General features: G+C 37.2%; 1 protein-coding gene across 2 annotated transcripts in view; it reads left to right on the top strand.

Annotated features, from left to right (window-relative positions):
* The first annotated feature begins 1,179 nt into the window (after positions 1-1,179).
* Positions 1,180-19,532, top strand: part of STARD13 (StAR related lipid transfer domain containing 13) — an 899,357-nt gene continuing 881,004 nt past the window's right edge. For both annotated transcript variants that reach the window (XM_044073222.1, XM_044073221.1), the window contains exon 1: positions 1,180-1,624. In XM_044073222.1, the coding sequence (XP_043929157.1) occupies positions 1,453-1,624 (172 nt within the window). In that variant the 5' untranslated portion in view covers positions 1,180-1,452. The remainder of the gene's footprint in view (positions 1,625-19,532) is intronic.

Genomic DNA, 19,532 nt, shown 5'->3' with positions numbered 1-19,532 from the left:
TCTGGCCATAGGTGTGAGTGTGTGGTGTGGATGAGCTACAGTGGCAGGGCTAGTCACCCAGTAGTGTAAACCTTGGCTCTAGATGATTGGCACTGTTGAAGTGACACCTCACCCCTATGGGCAAAATGAGAAAAAGGGGTTCTGGTTGGATGGATGGCTGGATGGAGCTAACATACACTTGCTAACTATTTCTATTCTAATTCATACTCACGGATTACTGGTAATTTTATTCTAATCACTCCTCTCCTAATTGTCATTTGTAAATTTCTGTTCCTTCTTCTAATGACTGCAAAATCCTATGAAATAGCTATCATATGCTGTTTTTCATGTTGATAGTATCTACACAATTTCTCATTTGAATAACACTTAAAACATTTTTTGTAGCCATTTTCAGTGTTTGTAATATGCATCAATTGTTAATTATTGTTGCAACTGCAGAATTTTATTGTCATTTTTTTTCACCCAGTGTGTCCCACGTGTTGCTGAAAAGGGTCCATGGATCAGTGTATTTACCTGGTCAACAAATGTAAAAAATAAAATAAAGTTAAATTAAAATTAAAATAAACCCTACAAGCACCACCTGCATTCATTCATAAAGTACAGATGCCATTGAATATTTTATAGACATTTCATGATTGGTGTTACAAGTTTATTTAATGCAGTAATGTTAAATATAATATATTAAATTTTTTTAGACATATTTATTTTCTGTCTTAGACAACAAGCAGCTGTTGTAGAGGAAAAGAAAGAAAATGCATAGTGTGGCACCCCCACAGAGTAGTAAAACGTAGTCACGCAGAATCCTGTTATGTCCTGGAAGCGCAAAACTTTTTTTTTTTTGCTCTTGGATTAATTTATCTGTGTTCTATTCACTCACTGAGACTTTGCCCTTGTGTGTTCTTCTTGACAGTTATTATATAACTGAATTCAAAAACAGTTTGTGGTAACGAATGGCTTTGTGCTAGTGGGAGAAATGTCACTTTTGTTTGCTGTCCAGGCAGCAGACTTGCATCTTGTTTGCATGGATTCCGTTCAGTGAGAGGTATGCTGTATTTTCTGCTGTTTCAGACCTGCCCGCCCTTGCTCTGTTGCATTGAGTCAGCAGTGAGGTATGTCCCTGTAACATTGATTCTGGCGTGTTTCCTCCAGTGTTTGTATTTTATAACTGCATAGGAAGCTGCCCTGCTCACTTCCTTGAAATCTACTGCTTGTGTGAGAGCGTGTGTTCTAACAGATTTCATTTGCTTCAGTTGAGTGGCAGCTCACGTCTTCAGATTCTAAACTGGAAACTTGCTTTTGGCACTGCCTTCTCCCCTCCCCTGCTGAAATGATTGCACTTTAGAATTCAGTGGAGTTTATTGGCTCTTTGGACTTACTCATTCTGCTTTGACTACCGTTGACTGTCTGTTATTACTGTAGGAGTGACAGAAAGTGACTTTTTTATCTGCTGAAATGTTTATGGAGGGTCCCGTGCAACTAGGGTTGGGACATAATTGTTCAATCCCTCTCTCTTCTGAGGGCAAGGAAATGTGCAGAAGATTTGAGCAGAGACGACTATCCTTAGGATCTTATAGGATGAATAGAATGCTACTACGGCAGCAGCTTTTAGCACAGATTCAGCAAGGTATGTTAGTTACGTGAACACACGATAAACGTCTTGTATGAAACATTCTTATCATGTCCACATGGTCAACTAGTGTAGGGGTTTGTTGAAATGTCAATATATGTAGTAGACTTTTTTTCTCAGCTGACATCGACTTGAGATACTTGAGACATAGAAAATTAACAAGTGCTAAGTTATACAAATTCTAAAACTTTTTTTAATGTTATAGTTTCTAAACTAGAATTTACTGACTGCAAACTCTTCTAAGGGAGTGTTACTGATGTCACTCAAATGTTTTAGAGGTACATCTATTATGACTGTATTGCAAGGTTAATTAGTTTGAACATTCCAGTGTTATTTCACTAACTTGTCCCTCCAGAGATCCTAAACTTGAAACTGGCAAAGCAGAGCATAGTATTCAGTATGTTTATATACAGCCTAACTCATATGAGGCTCTTTTTTTGCCTTTTTGGTAGACTGACCCCCCCCCCCCCCCCCAGCCAAGACCCGTGCATAGTCATGTAAATGTGGGTAGATACAGCAGTATTTAAAGTTGTGGTATCCTGGTCAAGTCCTGAGAAAAGCTGGAGAATCATACAACAGTGGATAAAAGGGAAAATGTGTGGTATCACCATGCATACTGAAATGTAACAGGTCAAGTATGTATCCAGAGATCTGCAAGATCATTAAAGTACGCACATCTGAACATGCCTGGTGTCTAGTAATACTGTGCAGCAGATATAATCTTTTACTACAGAACTTCAGTTTTCTTTTTGAGTTGCACTCAACTCAGAGTAGTCACTTCTCCCATTTGAAAAGGAATGTATTAAAATAACAAGACCAGAAGTCTACTCCCACCAGTTGAAAATATAAAACGGAATTAAGTTTAAAAAAAAATTGCTGCAGACTACCTTGTGAGGATATTATTTTTGAAGTGACAGTTGTTAAGTAAAAAAAAAATGGCCAAAGTACAGCTATATAACTTTCAGCAGTCTGTTTACAGTTCTGCTAATGGGCACTTTTGCACTAGTATATTGTAGCTTTAATCTGTATCCTGAGTAACTGTGGAGTTCATCAGAAATGTGAACTTTTCGTTCATAGGTCAGTAAACAAGAAGGCACAGGTACTGCAAGTAATGTGTGTGTGTGTGTGTGTGTGTGTGTGTGTGTGTGTGTGTGTGTGTGTGTGTGTGTGTGTGTGTGTGTGTGTGTGTGTGTGTGTGTGTGCGCGCGCGCATGCATGCATGAACCTTCTCCTTCTGTCCCTTCATTAGTTATAGACAGGAAAATCACGAGGCAACCACATTCTTCAGGCTGCTATAAATTCCTTGCTCCTCGCTTTAGGGACTGTTTTGTGTGCTTTTGTCTCCTTTCATTTGCAGAGTTCAGATAGCTAGTCAAAAGCAGATATTCCTTCACATGCATATATGTACACGTGCAGAGGGAAAGAGGCTTGTTATGACTTGCATGTTGTTTGCTTCAGATGGTGTAGAACTGAAAATCCACTGCCTACAAGCCAGACTCTCTTGGTATCTGGATAGAAAATATCTGATTTCCTAAGTGCATGGGTTTCCCCTTTAATGCACGTATTAGCAATTTGTAAATATAATGAGTTCAATGCCCACTGCCAACTTCAAATGAAGATGGGGAGATGATCAAACATCTCTTCCATTATAATACTGTAAGAATGCCGATATGCAGTTTGATTGAAGGTTTCCCACTGTTACACTTAATGATAAAAAGATGGACTAGTAATCTCCATTCGCTACTTTCATTTTTTAGTTAATGAGACTACTGAAGTTCCCATATATATATATATATATATATATATATATATATATATATATATATATATATATATATATATATATATATACATACACACACACACACACACACACACACACATATATATATATATATATATATATATATAAATATATACACACACACACACACACACACACACACACACACACACATATATATATATATATATATATATATATATATATATATACATACACACACACATACACACACACACACACACACATATATATATATATATATATATATATATATATATATATGTGAGTGGGTATGAGTATGTGTGCATGAATTTTTGTATAAACTTGAAAATTTGAAGTTTGTATTTGGCAGACGCTGTTGCATTTGAACATTTTGAATAAACGTTATTGTTAATGGTGTCAATTTGGGGTTCTAGTTTGTGAATAAAGTATTTTAGTCTATGATTAGTTGTTATTTTTGTACTGAGTAAGAAAACATACCAACTTGAGTTGTGTTTCTGAGATCGGAGTGTCAGGAAGATGTGATTAACACAAGAACACACAACAAGCCAATGCTGATAGGGAAACTTGAACCTGCAAGAGATGGTGGGCCTTAGTCCCATTATATCAAGTAATGACTGTAATGCAGGACTGCAGTGCTGGCTTGTACTCAGTTACATGGTAGTTTTCCTGATAGTTACTTCATGCACGGTAATTTGTCTATAAGCTACAGGAACTAGAAAGGGAGTATGAAGGACAGTGAGCTAGGTAGATCACTGTTTTCAGGAAAAGGAAGCATGTTAAGTCCATGTGCAGTGTTTTGATAAACACACCAAAGAGATGCCTAGTATAGGTGGGTTGCCCTCTCTCCTTTTCATTCTTAGCACAGTCGATCTAACAAATATGGAATATCGGTGGACAAAGAATAGGTAGGAAGTCTTCTGTAACTAAAAACTTTTTTTCTCAAGCCCAAAACATCAACGGTGTGCAATAGTGACGGAAATGAAAGACAAATCTCCTAGGCATAAGAAATCTGCTACATTTTAAGTAGCGCTTCTCTTTTACAGCTGTACTGTGTGAGCTCTTGAAGAGCACAATACACTTTTGTTTGATTGAAGTGATAATTTCTACTTACTTATGGTACTTATTCCAATTTCCTGTAATTTCCTTTAAACGGACATTGCCTCTTAAACCATCAACCATCTTCCCTTAACATTAAAGATAAAGAATGTTTCATTTTGTCATGACTGTTTGTTGTACATCCTGATATGTTTTCCTTTTAGAGCAAAATTGGCTTAGCCCCATCTATGTTGCTAAACGGCATTGTGTTTATTTTACTTCAACCAACCATATATTTTCTTGTAATTATGTATTTTGTATACTGAATTGCAAGGTACTGAACATTGTGTAAAACTGCACTCATTCGAGGTGGTTCTCATCTTAAGCATGTATACAGCGGCTTTTTTTTTTTTTTTGATAGAGCAAGCTTTTATGCAAGTTACACTTGACTACCTGTGCACAGGTGGAAGCAGACAGAAAGTGTGGAGGTATGAAAAGAAATAATAAGGTGCACAAACCTAGGCAGCGGTATTCATTTGGCTCTTTATTTAATGGCAGAAAATATAGTTTAACTTAATGAATCAGGGTGTGGGAATGTTGATTTTTGCAGGAGCTTGCAGAGCAGGCCCGTGTAAAGGCTGTGTCATTCCTTAGTCATACATGGCTTTGGGCATACTGCAGGGATATGATCAAAAGTTCAAGAAGAATGAATTTACATACGCTTCTAGTGAGTACTTTCTTTTAAACACATACTGAAGTGCACAAAATACATTGAAGAGCCAGAGATTACTTCAGAGTTCTTCTAGTCTGGGTGCATAGAAATAGATAAAAAAGACGACAATCTATGAACCTGTACTAACATCAGGAAAATGTATTTGATGGCTTTTCATGGTCAGTGAAGGCCTGTCCACTCTCCATGATGGCCTAGTGATGTTACCATTTATCAGAACTCTACACCATATTCAAAGCCATTTTAAAACAGTACTTTCAACTTTAAGTTTAACCACAGATGGCTAGAGTCTTCTGCTTTTTGTTAGGAGGTATTCCTGTATATATGCTTCTCAGGTAGCTGAATGAATCTATGGGCTGGGTACAAAACCAAGAAGAGCTTAATCATATAACATACTAGTTTCACAGGGTTGTAGTGAAAAGCCCACTTAAAATAATACACAGACTGTGCTGACTCAATTTATGTTTACTTTAGTCAAACTCACATCCCAGTTTTGCTAGTTTTGTAATTGCTGTCCCGCATAACACAATTTTCCTTGTCTATAGAAAACAGACTTAAAGGGAAAAAAATGAATGCCAGTCAGCCATTGAAGTGATCGACATGTGAAATGAGACTAGCCGATTATGCTAACATTGGAGGTGTGCTGACTCAATGTGGCCAGCAGTGGTGATAATCTTCAACTGAAGCAGTTTTATATAAACTGTTGTATCATCTCTGCCTAACTATAGTGACTAATATAGTAATCTGGAGGGAAAAGAGAGAGACAGCAGTTAAGACAGAAATAAAACTATATGAAAAACATAATTGGGAACACACATTATGGACAGATTCTAGCAGTGTAAAAGTTGAAAAAAAACAATTCGTACTTTGAAATATTCTATAACAGAAGTGCCAGAAAGTACAATCCACAAAGCTCACAGAGCTAGGAAATATAAGCCAATAAAAAGTTTCATTCCAAAGTCTAGTGCATTTACTCAATATTTCTGACAAAATAAACAGGTCTTTCTTCTGGGGAAAACTACAAACAAATATGCACTTCTTATATATACAAATGGTGTAAAACTTACTAACTAACCAATACATTAAAAATGGATAGGTTGTATGGTGCACCAATCCAAGACCCATCACAATATGCTCATTACAGGTGGTTCAACACATGCCACACGGTGTGAGCTGTGTTCAGGCAAATTATTTTATTAACTGTGAAACATCTGAGAAAGTCCACTAAAGTGCATGCCATTAGCCTGCACCATTACAGCTAAAGGGATCTCTGATATTTAACACAAAATTAAAGTATGAAACTTTGCAAATACTGGGATAAATATATGGACAAGTACCTTTACAAGAAGTGTCCTGACCAGATTAATTATTCACTAAAGCTCAGAATTGCCTTAGAACATAACAGATTATGTTGGATGTGGGGCTATACTCCAGCAAAAAGTTCCATACTAGTGCATTTCTGCACAGAATTTATTATTATTATTTTAATTTCCCCAATTGAGCTCATGTTCCCCAAAAGTTCTTCTCAACCTCACTTGTTACTTGATTACTGAAGCTGAGGTGATACAGAGCAGAGCAGCTTTTTATTTGAGTGTTCATTTTCAACTCCCACTTTAGCTATCAAGGAGAAATGCATCAAATAATCACAAATATGCACCCATTGAATATTGCTTGCCCTAATACCCCTCCCCCAGCTTCCCTCACCAGTAGGGAACTCCTCACTTTTATCTCAAATGGCAGGCTGTTCTTGCCAGCTATTTTTCCTTTATGTTCCACTAACCATATAGCACCACAACACCAGCAGAACCTGGGTAACTGGAAGATGACTTGACCCTTTCCAGTCACGTTATTCATAAATAATTTTTATTATTCAGAAGTAACTTGCACGTGTCCCTATAAAGCCTGGACAGGTGAAATGTGAAGAAAAATACTGTGAGGACAGATCAAGATGTAGCTGCAGAAAATGCTGCTTTGCCTACAGAATGTGTCTATGAAGAGAACTCTGCTAACCTTCCCCAAGTTGTTTTTCGGGTAGCTGTTTCAAATGCAGGGACCCTTTTTAATGAGTCCCGTAATGCTGAAACTGAATTGTGGAATATCTGGACCTACTTTTACTAAGTCAGAGATTGCCATTTATTGGAATATTCCTTTTTCTCTGAGGTATGGTGATTTTTGAGTTGGAATATATATAAATTCAGTGAGGTATGGGGGGGCTAGCACCCCACACTGGGGTGTTCAGGGTTTTTGTTAGTAGAAGAGCAATGTTTGATACTTGCTCTTCTCCTGAATTTTCTGTCTTTTTTCCCCCCCAAGTCCCAACATTTCAATATGATGCTTGTTTTTGGACTGCATGAGAGCTTTTCTGACATAAATACGGAGTGTCTTTGCCCATTTAAAAAAAATGCACATGCCCACCCCCTTTTTTCATGTTGATAGCGTATTAGCAGTAGTATTTAAGGGAAATTTTTAAGGACTATAGATCAAGGCTAGGCTGATGAGATTACACAAAACTATACAGGTGTGCTTTATTTCTGGCTTCAGCTAGCCAACTTCTCACTTAGATAGACTGTACCCTTCACCTTATCTTGGAACTGTATTGAGCAGTCCTTGTGCACAATATAAAGTTTGCATGGCACTTTCTCAAGACCCAAGGCCAACATTAGGACAAAATTACCACCATAATAAGAAATACTGCAAAAAAAAGACTAAAGCAACATATATGGCATTTTTACAATTGTCGCTTGAGCAAATACAATCATAGAAGATGCATTTTATTAACAATTCCAGTAAGCATGGCTTTTTAAAGGCATAATTTAAAGTCAAAGGGGATTCAAGAAATCCAAAGATTTGAACAAACTGTTAGAGAAAGGACCGAGAGATAAGTACCACACATACCAATAATATACAACAGTGGAAAAGCTACCATATTTTAAAACGGAACAAATTAGAGCTCAGGCTTGTTGTGCAAGGAATGATACCTAGCCTGGTACTTATCTCTTAAGAATATACAATATTTAGAATGTGACATTCATTTGTTGCTTCTAATTATTATATAATGGTTACATAGTTATACAATGTGTTGGGGTATAAGTTGCATATACACTGAACAGTAAGTAGCTAATAATTACCCATGGTCATTGAAGCATTTGCATTTACGTTTGTATGTTCTGCAAGCTAGGTTTAAAGATGTTTTGTAAATGAAGGGAGTTGACTGATTTCCTTAATCATTTGGGGCATGTTGCTAACTGGGACTGTTTTAAAGTTCCTTCTGCCTTGGAAACAATGAAAGCAGTTCCTTGAAGGTGAATTCCTCCTGTGCCTCTTGGGGACTATGTTGTAGATCTTAAAACAAAGTTTATTCATTAAATGAGAGAAGCAGTTTTTTGTTTCGCAGCTTGTAGCTGAAAATATTTTTTAGGAAAGTGGCTCTAGCAGTGACCGAATCCTTTGGCAGCTGCATGTTGCAGTATAGTGGAACTTCCAATTGTACCCAAGTACTTTATTTTCAGCAGTCTGGTGTTACTTAGAAGAGAAAGCGGTGTTGTGATAGTGAAGTTTGATAAACACAGCATCAATAATCAAAAAATTCCACAGAAGACTTGGTACACTTTATAGGGCAAAAGCCTGTCTTACCAATGAGGCCAGACTAACTACAGCTAAATCTCACCTGTTATCAACCCTTTTCTACTGCTCTCAAACATTTACCAACCTCTGTAAATCAGATTTGAATAATCTCAAATCTTGCTAGAATAAAATAGCCAATTTGCCTTAAACCTGCCTCACAGATCATATCATTGCACTGCTCTTCTCTGCTTAAACTGGCTAAAACTACCTAACTTACAACCTGTTAACCAACTATTAGCTGCTCATACAGTCATCCATAAACCCGATAACTGTCCTGCTCTAACTGACCTTGTCCAACCTTATTCTAACCTCTCCTCACTCAGGTCTGCTGATAAATTATTGCCCAAAGTAATTAAAGCCCATAACTATCATGAAGACTCCTTATACTCCCTTAAAATATCCAAATCCTGGAATTCTCTTCCCCAGCATATTCTATCCATCCCTACTTCACATAATTTCAAACAGCTGCTAAAAGACTATCTCTCTAATCTTTCGCTACGCTCCTGCACATCTCCAGGCTAAGTTATTTCATACTTGCCTTTCACTGTCGTTTTACACTCTTTCTCTTGGCCTCTTTTTGCCTTGCAAACTGTGATATAAATATACAAACAAATAAAAAAAAGTAAAAATAAAAAAATGTTATTTTTTGTACTGTTGATCATTACATGTGTTTATAATTCTGTGGTATATTGTGTTTATCTGCATGTAATTTTTAATTGCTGTTAGTATTATTTGCACATTCTCTGTAATGTCACTTTGCATACTATGCATTTTGTAACTGGAGCTTTTCTCCCCAGGTCGCAGCTGAAAATGGGCCACTGGCCCAGTGGGACACTACCTGGTGATCAAATGTAAAGAAATAAATAAATGCATAGATATAGAAGGTGGAAGGAAGCACAAATGCAGACACTCTGGCTCAGTCTTTGTTAATTCCTGGATAAGGAGGCAGGGGAGTGTTGTATTCACTACTTTCTCTTTTATTGTGCCCACATTTTGCTGCCGTAGAATGTTGTAATTGTCAAATATATATAGTGGTCAAGTGTGTGATTTTGGTCCTTCATTTGTACATCTGGTGTACTGCAAATCTACCAAATGTCACCGCATGATCCCAGCAGCATATCTTACTCTTAAGGAAGCAACACCACTAAGGCTTGGTGTTCAGCTTTCATTCACAGCACTACAAATGTCCATCCATTACTTGCTGTCTGCGTTTTTTGAGCCGCCACAATACTTGACCGCATCTGCTATGCATGCCATGCAGCAATCATGAATATATGTTGTCCCAGTGGGTTTCAGTTTTCACTGTAGTGGTTTTAGATTGCTTTTCTTTCCAATGAAAAATAAGTTAAGGAGCATGACATCTGATACATATGCAAATGTGAGAAAGAAATGGAATTCCCCAAGGCATGTTCTTGTGAATTTATACTCCTTGTTCAAAACAAATTGCTAAGGGTAGTATAAATACAAAATGTACAGGATGGATATATTGTGTAGTATCAGGTAAAAACAGAACTTGGCTTGTTGTGTATAATCAAGTCTTTTTGACTGATTTCTTAATTACCTGATATAATATGGAATACACTTTCTAAAATTGTAATAAATAGGATTCTATCCAATAATTTTACTTTATAATTTTGCAAAATGATTAACTTACCTAGCATTTACCAGCCCACAGAATACTAAGATTTACATTTTTTTTAGCTTCAAGATTGCCCCGCTTACAACATTTATTTATTTCACAATTTTGATATTGGAATATGAAATATAGTATTTTACCACAAAAATTTAGTAATTTTGTAAAGTTTTAGAGATATTTTGGACAGCAGCATTTGGTTTAATAAACTATAGCGATATGCATTTCATGTAACATGAATTCAATCAAAACACCTCAGGTAAGTGCAACATAGAATGATCAGCAATTGTGCATGAAGCTGTGCGAACATTAACATGTCCCAAAGAAGAGAATACACACTGTCCTGTTCCACTCTTTGTTAAATAGCTGGTAATTACTGTTGAATATTAAATATTTAGGGAAATGTGTGTCCTAAAATGCACTGTAAATAACTCACTCCATCTTCTTCAATTAATTCAGCTAAGACTGTATAATAATTCATTTACAAGAAAAGCTTGCACGGGATATACCAGAATGGAAAGCATGTCATGTTAAAAAATAGTGAATACTATTGTAATTATATTATATTGGCGCATTGTTTACCAGGGATATGCCCATTATGTACTGATCCAATCTCGCTGCAACAAATGCTGTTATAGCTACAGGTGTGAGATACCAACTTAAAAAAGTAGCATAACTATGTATGGATACACTACTGTAGTAAGTCAAAGTCCAAATAAATATGTGAAGTTTTGACTATCTCACGAACCAAGCAGTTTAGTTATTTATTTATTTTTTTTAAGTAGGCAACTACAAAAATGCATAGAGGCAAACTCAAGATATTTGCTCCCCTCCATGGTCCTTCAATCCCGCTTTAAGTGACTCCTGTGCTATCATCCTGGCATTCATTATGAAAACAACTTCAAAACTCAGGTTTACACCTACCTCTTCTCCAAATGGAAATGTAACTGCATTTGCCTTACCTAGAACTCTTTAACAAAAGCCCCTGGTAGGGTCTACTCCAGAGTTTCTAAGCACCTTATAGCAGGCTATAACCTTCTATAACTAATTCCCATACGATCTCTCACACTTAGTTTGTTTGTGTCTTTCGGCTTTTCTCGGTTAGGGGTCGCCACAGTGGAACTCCAGTCCACTAATGATTGGCAGTTGATTTTTACGTACCGGCTTGCCAGGCCTGACGCACAACCTTCAACGAAGGTACGCCCATTCACGCATGTCTCCACGCAGAAGACGCTCTAGCTGAGAATTGAACCGGACAGCGTCATACTGTGAGGTGACAACACTACCGCAGCACCACCACCGCGGCTATATTGTAAATAGCTTTTGACTTTTGACTTTAACTGTGTGAATTTGTTAAAATGTATCTGCACGACATCTTTTCACTATGGGCAATATTGCTCACACTTTGTATTATCTGAGATGTATTTGTACTTGTACTTTTATTTTTATTGGACTGCAATCTTTACTGTAATCTGTTTCATGGAGCTTTTCTCCTCAGGCCTCCACTGAAAACGGGCTCTCTCGGCCCAGTGGACTTCCCCACTAATCAAACTGGAAATAAATAAATTAAATAAATAAATAAATAAAACTGCTATTAAAGGTCTGTCCTCTTAATGAAATTGCTTTCCTTCATACCCAGTTAATAATCTTCCCTGCTACAAGACCATTGTCACAGTGGATTTGTTGCAAGTGCTAATCTCAGGTAAGCCAAATGTTGACCTTGAATATCTCCCAAATAAACTTCAGTCCAAATAAGACCCAAAAAAAAGATTGTGAAGGGGAATTGCATTTCCTTGGTTCACCCAAACCATCAAAGATGAGCAAAAAAAAAAAAAAAAAGGAAAGAGCCTGGAACTCCTTTGAAAAGACTTACAACCTTGATGTCAAATCTGTATTTAAAAGACAAAAAAAAAAGATTGCATGAAAATAATCTAAACAGACAAGTTTCTTGTAGGAAGAACTGTAGACCATTCACATCTCCACCTCTGTGACTTTTAGGGCTAAAAGTAACTCCCTTACAGGAAGCAGCAAAGCATCAGCACTTTGCCCCAGAAATAGAAAGAGAACCTCTTTATAGATATTATTGTGTTAAAGGTTATCTTCATTCTTTTCCACAACCCCATTTATTACCACCCAATCAGGACATTCTGTCCTTGTCACCCTAATGACTCTCACTCAGTGATAATAGCTATCAGCTTAAGAAGCTCCTATCCCAAAGCAATCATAAAAGTGATGGCCTGTACCTAGAATTTCCCAGAGGCTGCAACAAGTCCACAGATACACTATAACATGTTATTAGCATGTCTATTGCTAATGGCATATTTCCTGATTTGTGAAAAAGGCCATAGCCATTCCTATCCCCAAACCTACAACTCCATGCCAGTTTCTAAATACAGGCTCACATCCCCACCACCATCACTATACATAAGTTTGGCTATCACTGATCCATCCTCGTAAAGCTTCAGCTGCCTAATCGATGGTACTGAAGAAAAATTAACACAAATGTTCATCATATTGATCACCACTGCAGTAATTTTAGCTATATGGGTTATATCCTGCCAAGGATATAACAGTCGGACAGCTTCCAAAGCATCAGGGCACCTTCCAGTTGCTCAAACTATTAGGCAGCTCAAACTGTGCTGCATAAAAACAAACATTTGAGTGCCAAGCCCTTCAGAGCTGTAGACAAGAGCACTCCTCGGTGGGCTTTCGAGGATCAACAGTCAGCTTGTGGTGTTCCTTTGCTGGGTAGATAAATTCTGTTTGGGGAAAAAAAGTCTTTTAAAATTTATTATTTAAATATACTTTCCTAATTTGAAAAGTTGTTTTTTTATATATGAGTTGTGATTTTATGGACTGTCACAACACTTATCTGTACTTTTAAATGGGATGGCACTTTTTTCTTGTCCATTTAAAAATAGTTGAGAGTTGTTAAAAAACATTTTTTCTGTGAACAACACTTTTTGGGGCTGGCAAAGTGTATTAAAGTGCTTTCAATGTGTTTTTTTTTCTTTTGGGGGGTGACTTTTTACCTTTGACTTTAAATTTTTACTGGTTTATGCTGCTTGTTTTGCCTGGGAAAGAAGCATCATTTTCTGCTTGACCATAGAAGAAACTATTGGCCCTACAGTCAATCCTTCTTGTTACCAAAAAAAGAAAAAGTTAAGCAAACAGCCTTTGCCACCACAGCAGGCTTTCAATTTGCATCAGCTGCAAGTGGATGGCTTTGCTGTGGCTAGAGCTGGTTCCTCAGATCACTCATCATTTTCCCAATATCCCTTCAGTGTAGCACTGACCGTCACTGTGGACCAGTGGTTGGCCACATCCTCTGCAGTTGTTGGGGTCCCTTCAGTGGGTTAAGGAAGAGCCACCATTGTAGGAACTGGGAGAAGGAACTGGGACAGCTTCCCTGTTTAGTCAGAATGTTGTGCCTATTCCTGGTGAAGCTTCTTCTGTCATTAATAACTCTGGTGGCCCCATTTTCCTGTCAAAAAGAAAAATAAAACTAAATATGGATCTGATCCTGTTGAAATTCCCCTGGGAAGGGTACTAGATTTGGCACAGGGTCTAATTCAGGCTCTTGTTCTTTCTTATCAAGCGGATTCTAGCAAAAGAACAAGTATACTTTTTTCCTTAAGAGATTCAAATTATGAGTCTGGGCAGGAGGATGAAAGGACAGACACAGGGTTTTCTTCTCAGATTTCTGATTCAGATACAGAGGAGAGGACAGTATTGGATTTTCCCTGTGGAGGTGTCTCTTTCCTGAGAATATTTCCAGAATGTGCCAGTGTTTTCAGTGGGAGAGCAGAGAGGTTTCTCAGTCCTTCAGAAAATACTATGAGTTGTTACAGAAGAATTTTCCAGAACCTACACCCATTCCTGTAATGTCAGCTTTAGAGGATGTGTGTGTCACAAGCTGTAATTTTCTTGATAATAATAATTATAATAACGATGATGATCATTTTCCCCTAAAAAGACATACAGATTGTGTAAAGTTCCTAAGTCTTTTAAATTTTATACACTCATCCCAAACCTGACCCAGCAGCTATAGCTTTAGTGAATCCCACTGCTGCAAAACATTTAGTTAATTCCAATCCTAAAATTTCTGACAAGGATGGGAAAATAATTGATAGGTATGGGGAAAAACAGTATGCTTCTGTAACTTTGATTCTTTTTCAAAATTTTGAATTGTCAGGCTCATATGTTAAAGCTTATTCTGACTAATCATGAAAGCATGAGGAAAGTTGTGTCTGCAATTTCTTCTTGTGAAGAAAAATCCGGTTTAAATTGTTTGATTTCTTCCATTTTACAGGCCACATCTAATTGTTTAAAGTGTGTGTATGACTCTGTTGATACTTCTTCCAGGACTTTGGCCACTGGTATTGTTTTGGGTATATTTGCCTGGCTGTTTTCTCAGAATGTTACAGATGATCTGAAAAATAACATTTTAAATTCTCCTTTGGATAGAGATTTAGTTTTCAGTCCCTCTCCGTAGAGGTTATCAAAAAGTAAGATGAGAGGGGAAAACTGATAAAGGAAATCTCTAAGACTTTTCAGATCTGTATTTGCAAATTATTTAAGGGATTGTCTAACCCCTCCCTTATCTAGTTTTGGCAAAAAATAAACAATCTCAGCAAAATGCTGGTAAACAGATGTTTAAGAAGACGTGTCAATTATCACAAGATTCTTCACAGAATAGATCTACTCATAGAAGAACAGGAGTGTTTGTTACACCCTTGACATAAATCATCTTCAGTTGACCACCTGGGTAATAGGGTCGTAGTTCCTTTTAGGCACCGGTTTTCTGAGGACATGCAGCAGGTACTAATGGAGGCAGGAAAGTCTGCTACTAGAAGATCATATCTTGGCAAATTGAAACGGTTTTCTAGTTGGTGATGACAACATAACTAGCACCTTTTCAGGGCTACTATTTCTCTGGTTTCACAATGTTTGTGTGAGTTGCTATATCCTTTTCTTTCTCCTCCATCAAAGTTCATTTGTTGGCCATTTAAATATGTCTGCCCATAGATCCTCAACTTTCAATGCATTCCCATGTTAAAATGTTTTTAAAAAGGGTTTTGCATAAGAGACCCCGAGATAATTCCTAACGCCTTCTTGGGATCTTAATTTTATATTAGAGAAGCTAATGCTTGCTCCATTTGAACCAGCTCATCTGACTGATGAGTTTCATTCATGGAAAACTGTTTTACTGATTACTTTGACCTCTGCAAGAAGATTATCTGACCTGCAAGTTCTTATGGTGAATCAACCCAACTCATTTCCCACAGGGACAGGGTTTCTTTGAGAACTAATCCTTCTTTTATGCTTGAAGTACTGCATATGTTTTTTTTAATACTGCATACCTTGGATGTCCACAAACAACTCAGAACTATCTTGACAGAACAATTTTTTCAGATCTTCAAATCAATTATTAATTTCTTGAGAACATAAGACAAAGGGACAGCTAGTGTAAAAACAGACTATTTCCAAATGGTTGTCTCAGGCTATTACTTTCATTATTCTCACCATAACAAAACTATTCCAGGTAGTTCCAAGGCCCACAGTACCAGGGTTCTGGCCTCATATATGTCTTTTTGGAAATGGTTGGATTCTAGAAGTATTCTAGAAGCAGCAGCTTAGTCCTTTGTACATGCTTTTACAAATTGTTACAAGCTTGATTCCTTTTCTAGGTCTTGATCATGCTTTGTAAAGACTGTTCTCCATGGGGTCTTGCAGCAGTGATCAATATGAAGAACATAGTACAGATATGTAAGTAAACTTACCACAATAGTTGATGTTTGAATGATCACTGCTGCACTATGTGCTCCCTCTCTCCCGTCAATCTCCCTTTTTGCTTTTGTTTATGGCAGAGTATGTATATGTATATATTTTACTCTTAGGACTCATCCTCCCTTTCTCAGTTAGCATGAAAGTTCTGAAGGACTTGGCACTCAAACCTGCATTTTTAGGCGGCTCACCCCAAGCTGCCTTAGGGTCTGAGTGGTTGAAGGTGCCTCAACAACAATACATCGGAAGCTTAAAATAAGCAAACTATCAGGATGGTGATTTGTGCATTTCTGGAAATCCTTTGACTTGATTTTCTTCCCCAACCCCCTTAATAACACTCATAAGCTGAGATTCCTTCTTTGGCTACCTCAACAGCTAATCAAATCCTCCTTAATTGTTTAGGGTTTCAATTAACTGTGCACATAACCCTCTGCTCCTCTAATCAGATCAATTATGTAGTCCTCACTATAGGGGTAGTTTTGTTAAAAATGCACTTTGAACCTCCCTAATCTACATAATCTCATGGACTTTGAACCTCCCTGATCTACCTGAGCTCATGGACTTTGAATCTCCCTGATCTACCTGAGCTCATGGACTTTGAATCTCCCTGATAAGCTCATGGACTTTGAATCTCCCTGATCTACCTAGTCTCATGCACTTTGAACCTCCCTGATATACCTGAGCTCATGGACTTTGAATCTCCCTAATCTACCTGAGCTTATGGACTTTGAACCTCCCTGCTCTACCTGAGCTCATGGACATTGAACCTTCCTGATCTACCTGAGCTCAAGGACTTTGAACCTTCCTGATCTGCCTGAGCTCATGGACTTTGAATCTCCCAGATCTACCTGAGCTCATGGACTTTGAACCTCCCTACTCTACCTGAGCTCATGGACTTTGAACCTTCCTGATCTACCTGAGCTCATGGACTTTGAACCTTCCTGATCTGCCTGAGCTCATGGACTTTGAACCTTCCTGATCTGCCTGAGCTCATGGACTTTGAATCTTCCTGATCTGCCTACTCTATGTGGATGACTTAGCTGTCTTGAGGTCTAGTCACTCAGATGCAGCAGATCACCACCTTCTCTGTCAAGGCTTCTTAAAAACATTTAACTGGTTCAGTAGCAGGCAGAAACATAAAACACAAGCCAGGACTCAGTGTCTGGGACTTATGGTTAATTCATTGCATTTTCACTTGTCTTTGGTCATTAAGCCATTTGATTGTTCCTTAAAGTTGGCACATATGATATGACATGAGGGTGGAGTATATGATAATAGCAGCAGAATTATGTCCAACATACAGATAAGTTAGTCATTTCTGAATTTTAAATTGTACTTTTGCTTACATTCAACTTATTGAGCCATTGGCTAGTTAATTACAATTGCTTCGATACAATATGTGTGTGCAGAGTATTAGATAATACCTAAAATTTCATCTTCTGGATATATGCTTGATGATAGATCTTTCATTATGAAGGATCTGGAAATGTTATGTTTTATAAGACGTTTGAGTGTTTTATTATATGTGGTTGTATGTGATATACCTGGTGGATAATATCTAATTATTGTAAGTTTATTTCAACTTTGTAAGTAAAATTGCCAATTGCTTCTTCCCCAGATCATGACAGCATTCAATGGAAGGGGATGCTTTTCTTTTACTAAGTGGTTAGTAGAACATTATCAAAATGAATTTAGATTCTCTGTTATCAAGGTATTGCACTAAGGATTTAGCCAGTATAGTCTACAGAAAAGGTTTGTAGGCTACTACGTATTTAGTTGACCAAATAGCCTAAAAGGTCCCACTGGTACAGTGTATTTTGGTGTGACTTAGGTGGAAGGCAGTTACTGAACTGAAGTCTACTGGAAAACTATTTTATATTTGTCATAACTGAGAATGAATTGTCAGTATGTGTATTATGAAACTCGAAAGGAGCCAGTTTGCATCATGGTGAAAGAAGAACTGGATTAGTGCTGATTGTCTAAAAATAATATTATGAGTATTTCTCAATTTTTTTTTCACATACAAGGCATTGGATTTCCAGATTTAATTCATAAAGGAACATGTGATGCATACGACAGGTATGATTGAGAAGGTACAGTGTATATGGTCTTCCAGAGGTGAAATATGTATTGTCATGAACAATAGCCGAGTGTTTTGGTAACTGATTTGGTGCCTGAAACCACATACCAAATTAATGTGGATACAGAGCTTGATGTTTCAGCTGGTAATCTTGTGACTATTTTAAGAGTTACATACAGGCTCTTCCTACTGGGATATATAAACCAGATATAAATTGATCTACAGACCAAGCACTGAAAGGAGAAAATGGAAAATTTACTGCAGTGAGGGGCTTTTAGTGCATCAAAAAGGGGTCTTACTGAAGTAATGTTTATTTATTGATTTTATTTTCTTATGCTCCTGGTCATAGCGTACCACAGTATAGGGTATAAAATATCAATATGGAAGGACTGCCAAGTTGTAATTGAGTTGCATTGTCTACTAGGTAGCTAAAACAAGAGTCTGGTATTGCCATCTCAGGAAAGGTACCTTTATAGCTAACTATTTTTTTAATTGATTTTTAGGGAACTATTACAGATATAAATTAAAACCAATGACAAAATATTTGCCTCTTGGACTTTAGTATGGACTAAATACCATTTACTTTTTGATATGTAAACACAGTAGTGGATTAATATTCTAGAGGGGATGGAGGAATCCTTGTTTTGTGGAGTTGTTGAAAAAAATTTTACAGAGAAATGGCTTTATGCTTTTGGTGGTAGAATTATATTATACAATAAGTAAGGTTAGTAAGCTGTGACTTGCAGGACAATCAAAAGTAGTGAAAGGTACAATACTAAGTTTAGTTATATCATGTTGCCTGAATATTTTCTTGGAACGGTGTTATACATAGGATTCATTACTGAAAATATAAGTTTAAAGCAAAAAGATCCTTATATATGCTTATACAGTTATTAAATCAGGTTGTAATTAATTATGAGGTTGTAGTTTTCATAGGCAATTAGCTAACCATGAGGTCCAAGAGGTCATTGAGGATCCAAGCCCAGTTTCCTCAGAGCACTGTCCAGTTATGTGACTTGGTCAGATTCACAGATAAGCAAATGGGAGGTGGCAGTACTCAGCCCCGTGTTAATTGTCGCATGACTGACATTTGAGCTATAATAGGATAACATTATAGGCACATCTGTACCTGTGAGCTATGTATTGATGGTTTTATGAAGAAATAAACTGAATTAATATACATAATCATTCTCTTTAAAGATATGTTCACACGCATGAGATTGGTTT

This window comes from Protopterus annectens, chromosome 5.part1 (genome assembly GCF_019279795.1).
Source record: "Protopterus annectens isolate FY-2018-M chromosome 5.part1, PAN1.0, whole genome shotgun sequence".
Classification (NCBI taxonomy): domain Eukaryota; kingdom Metazoa; phylum Chordata; order Ceratodontiformes; family Protopteridae; genus Protopterus; species Protopterus annectens.
The sequence above is the reverse complement of the archived record's forward strand: the minus strand, read 5'-3'. Positions and strand labels throughout refer to the sequence as shown.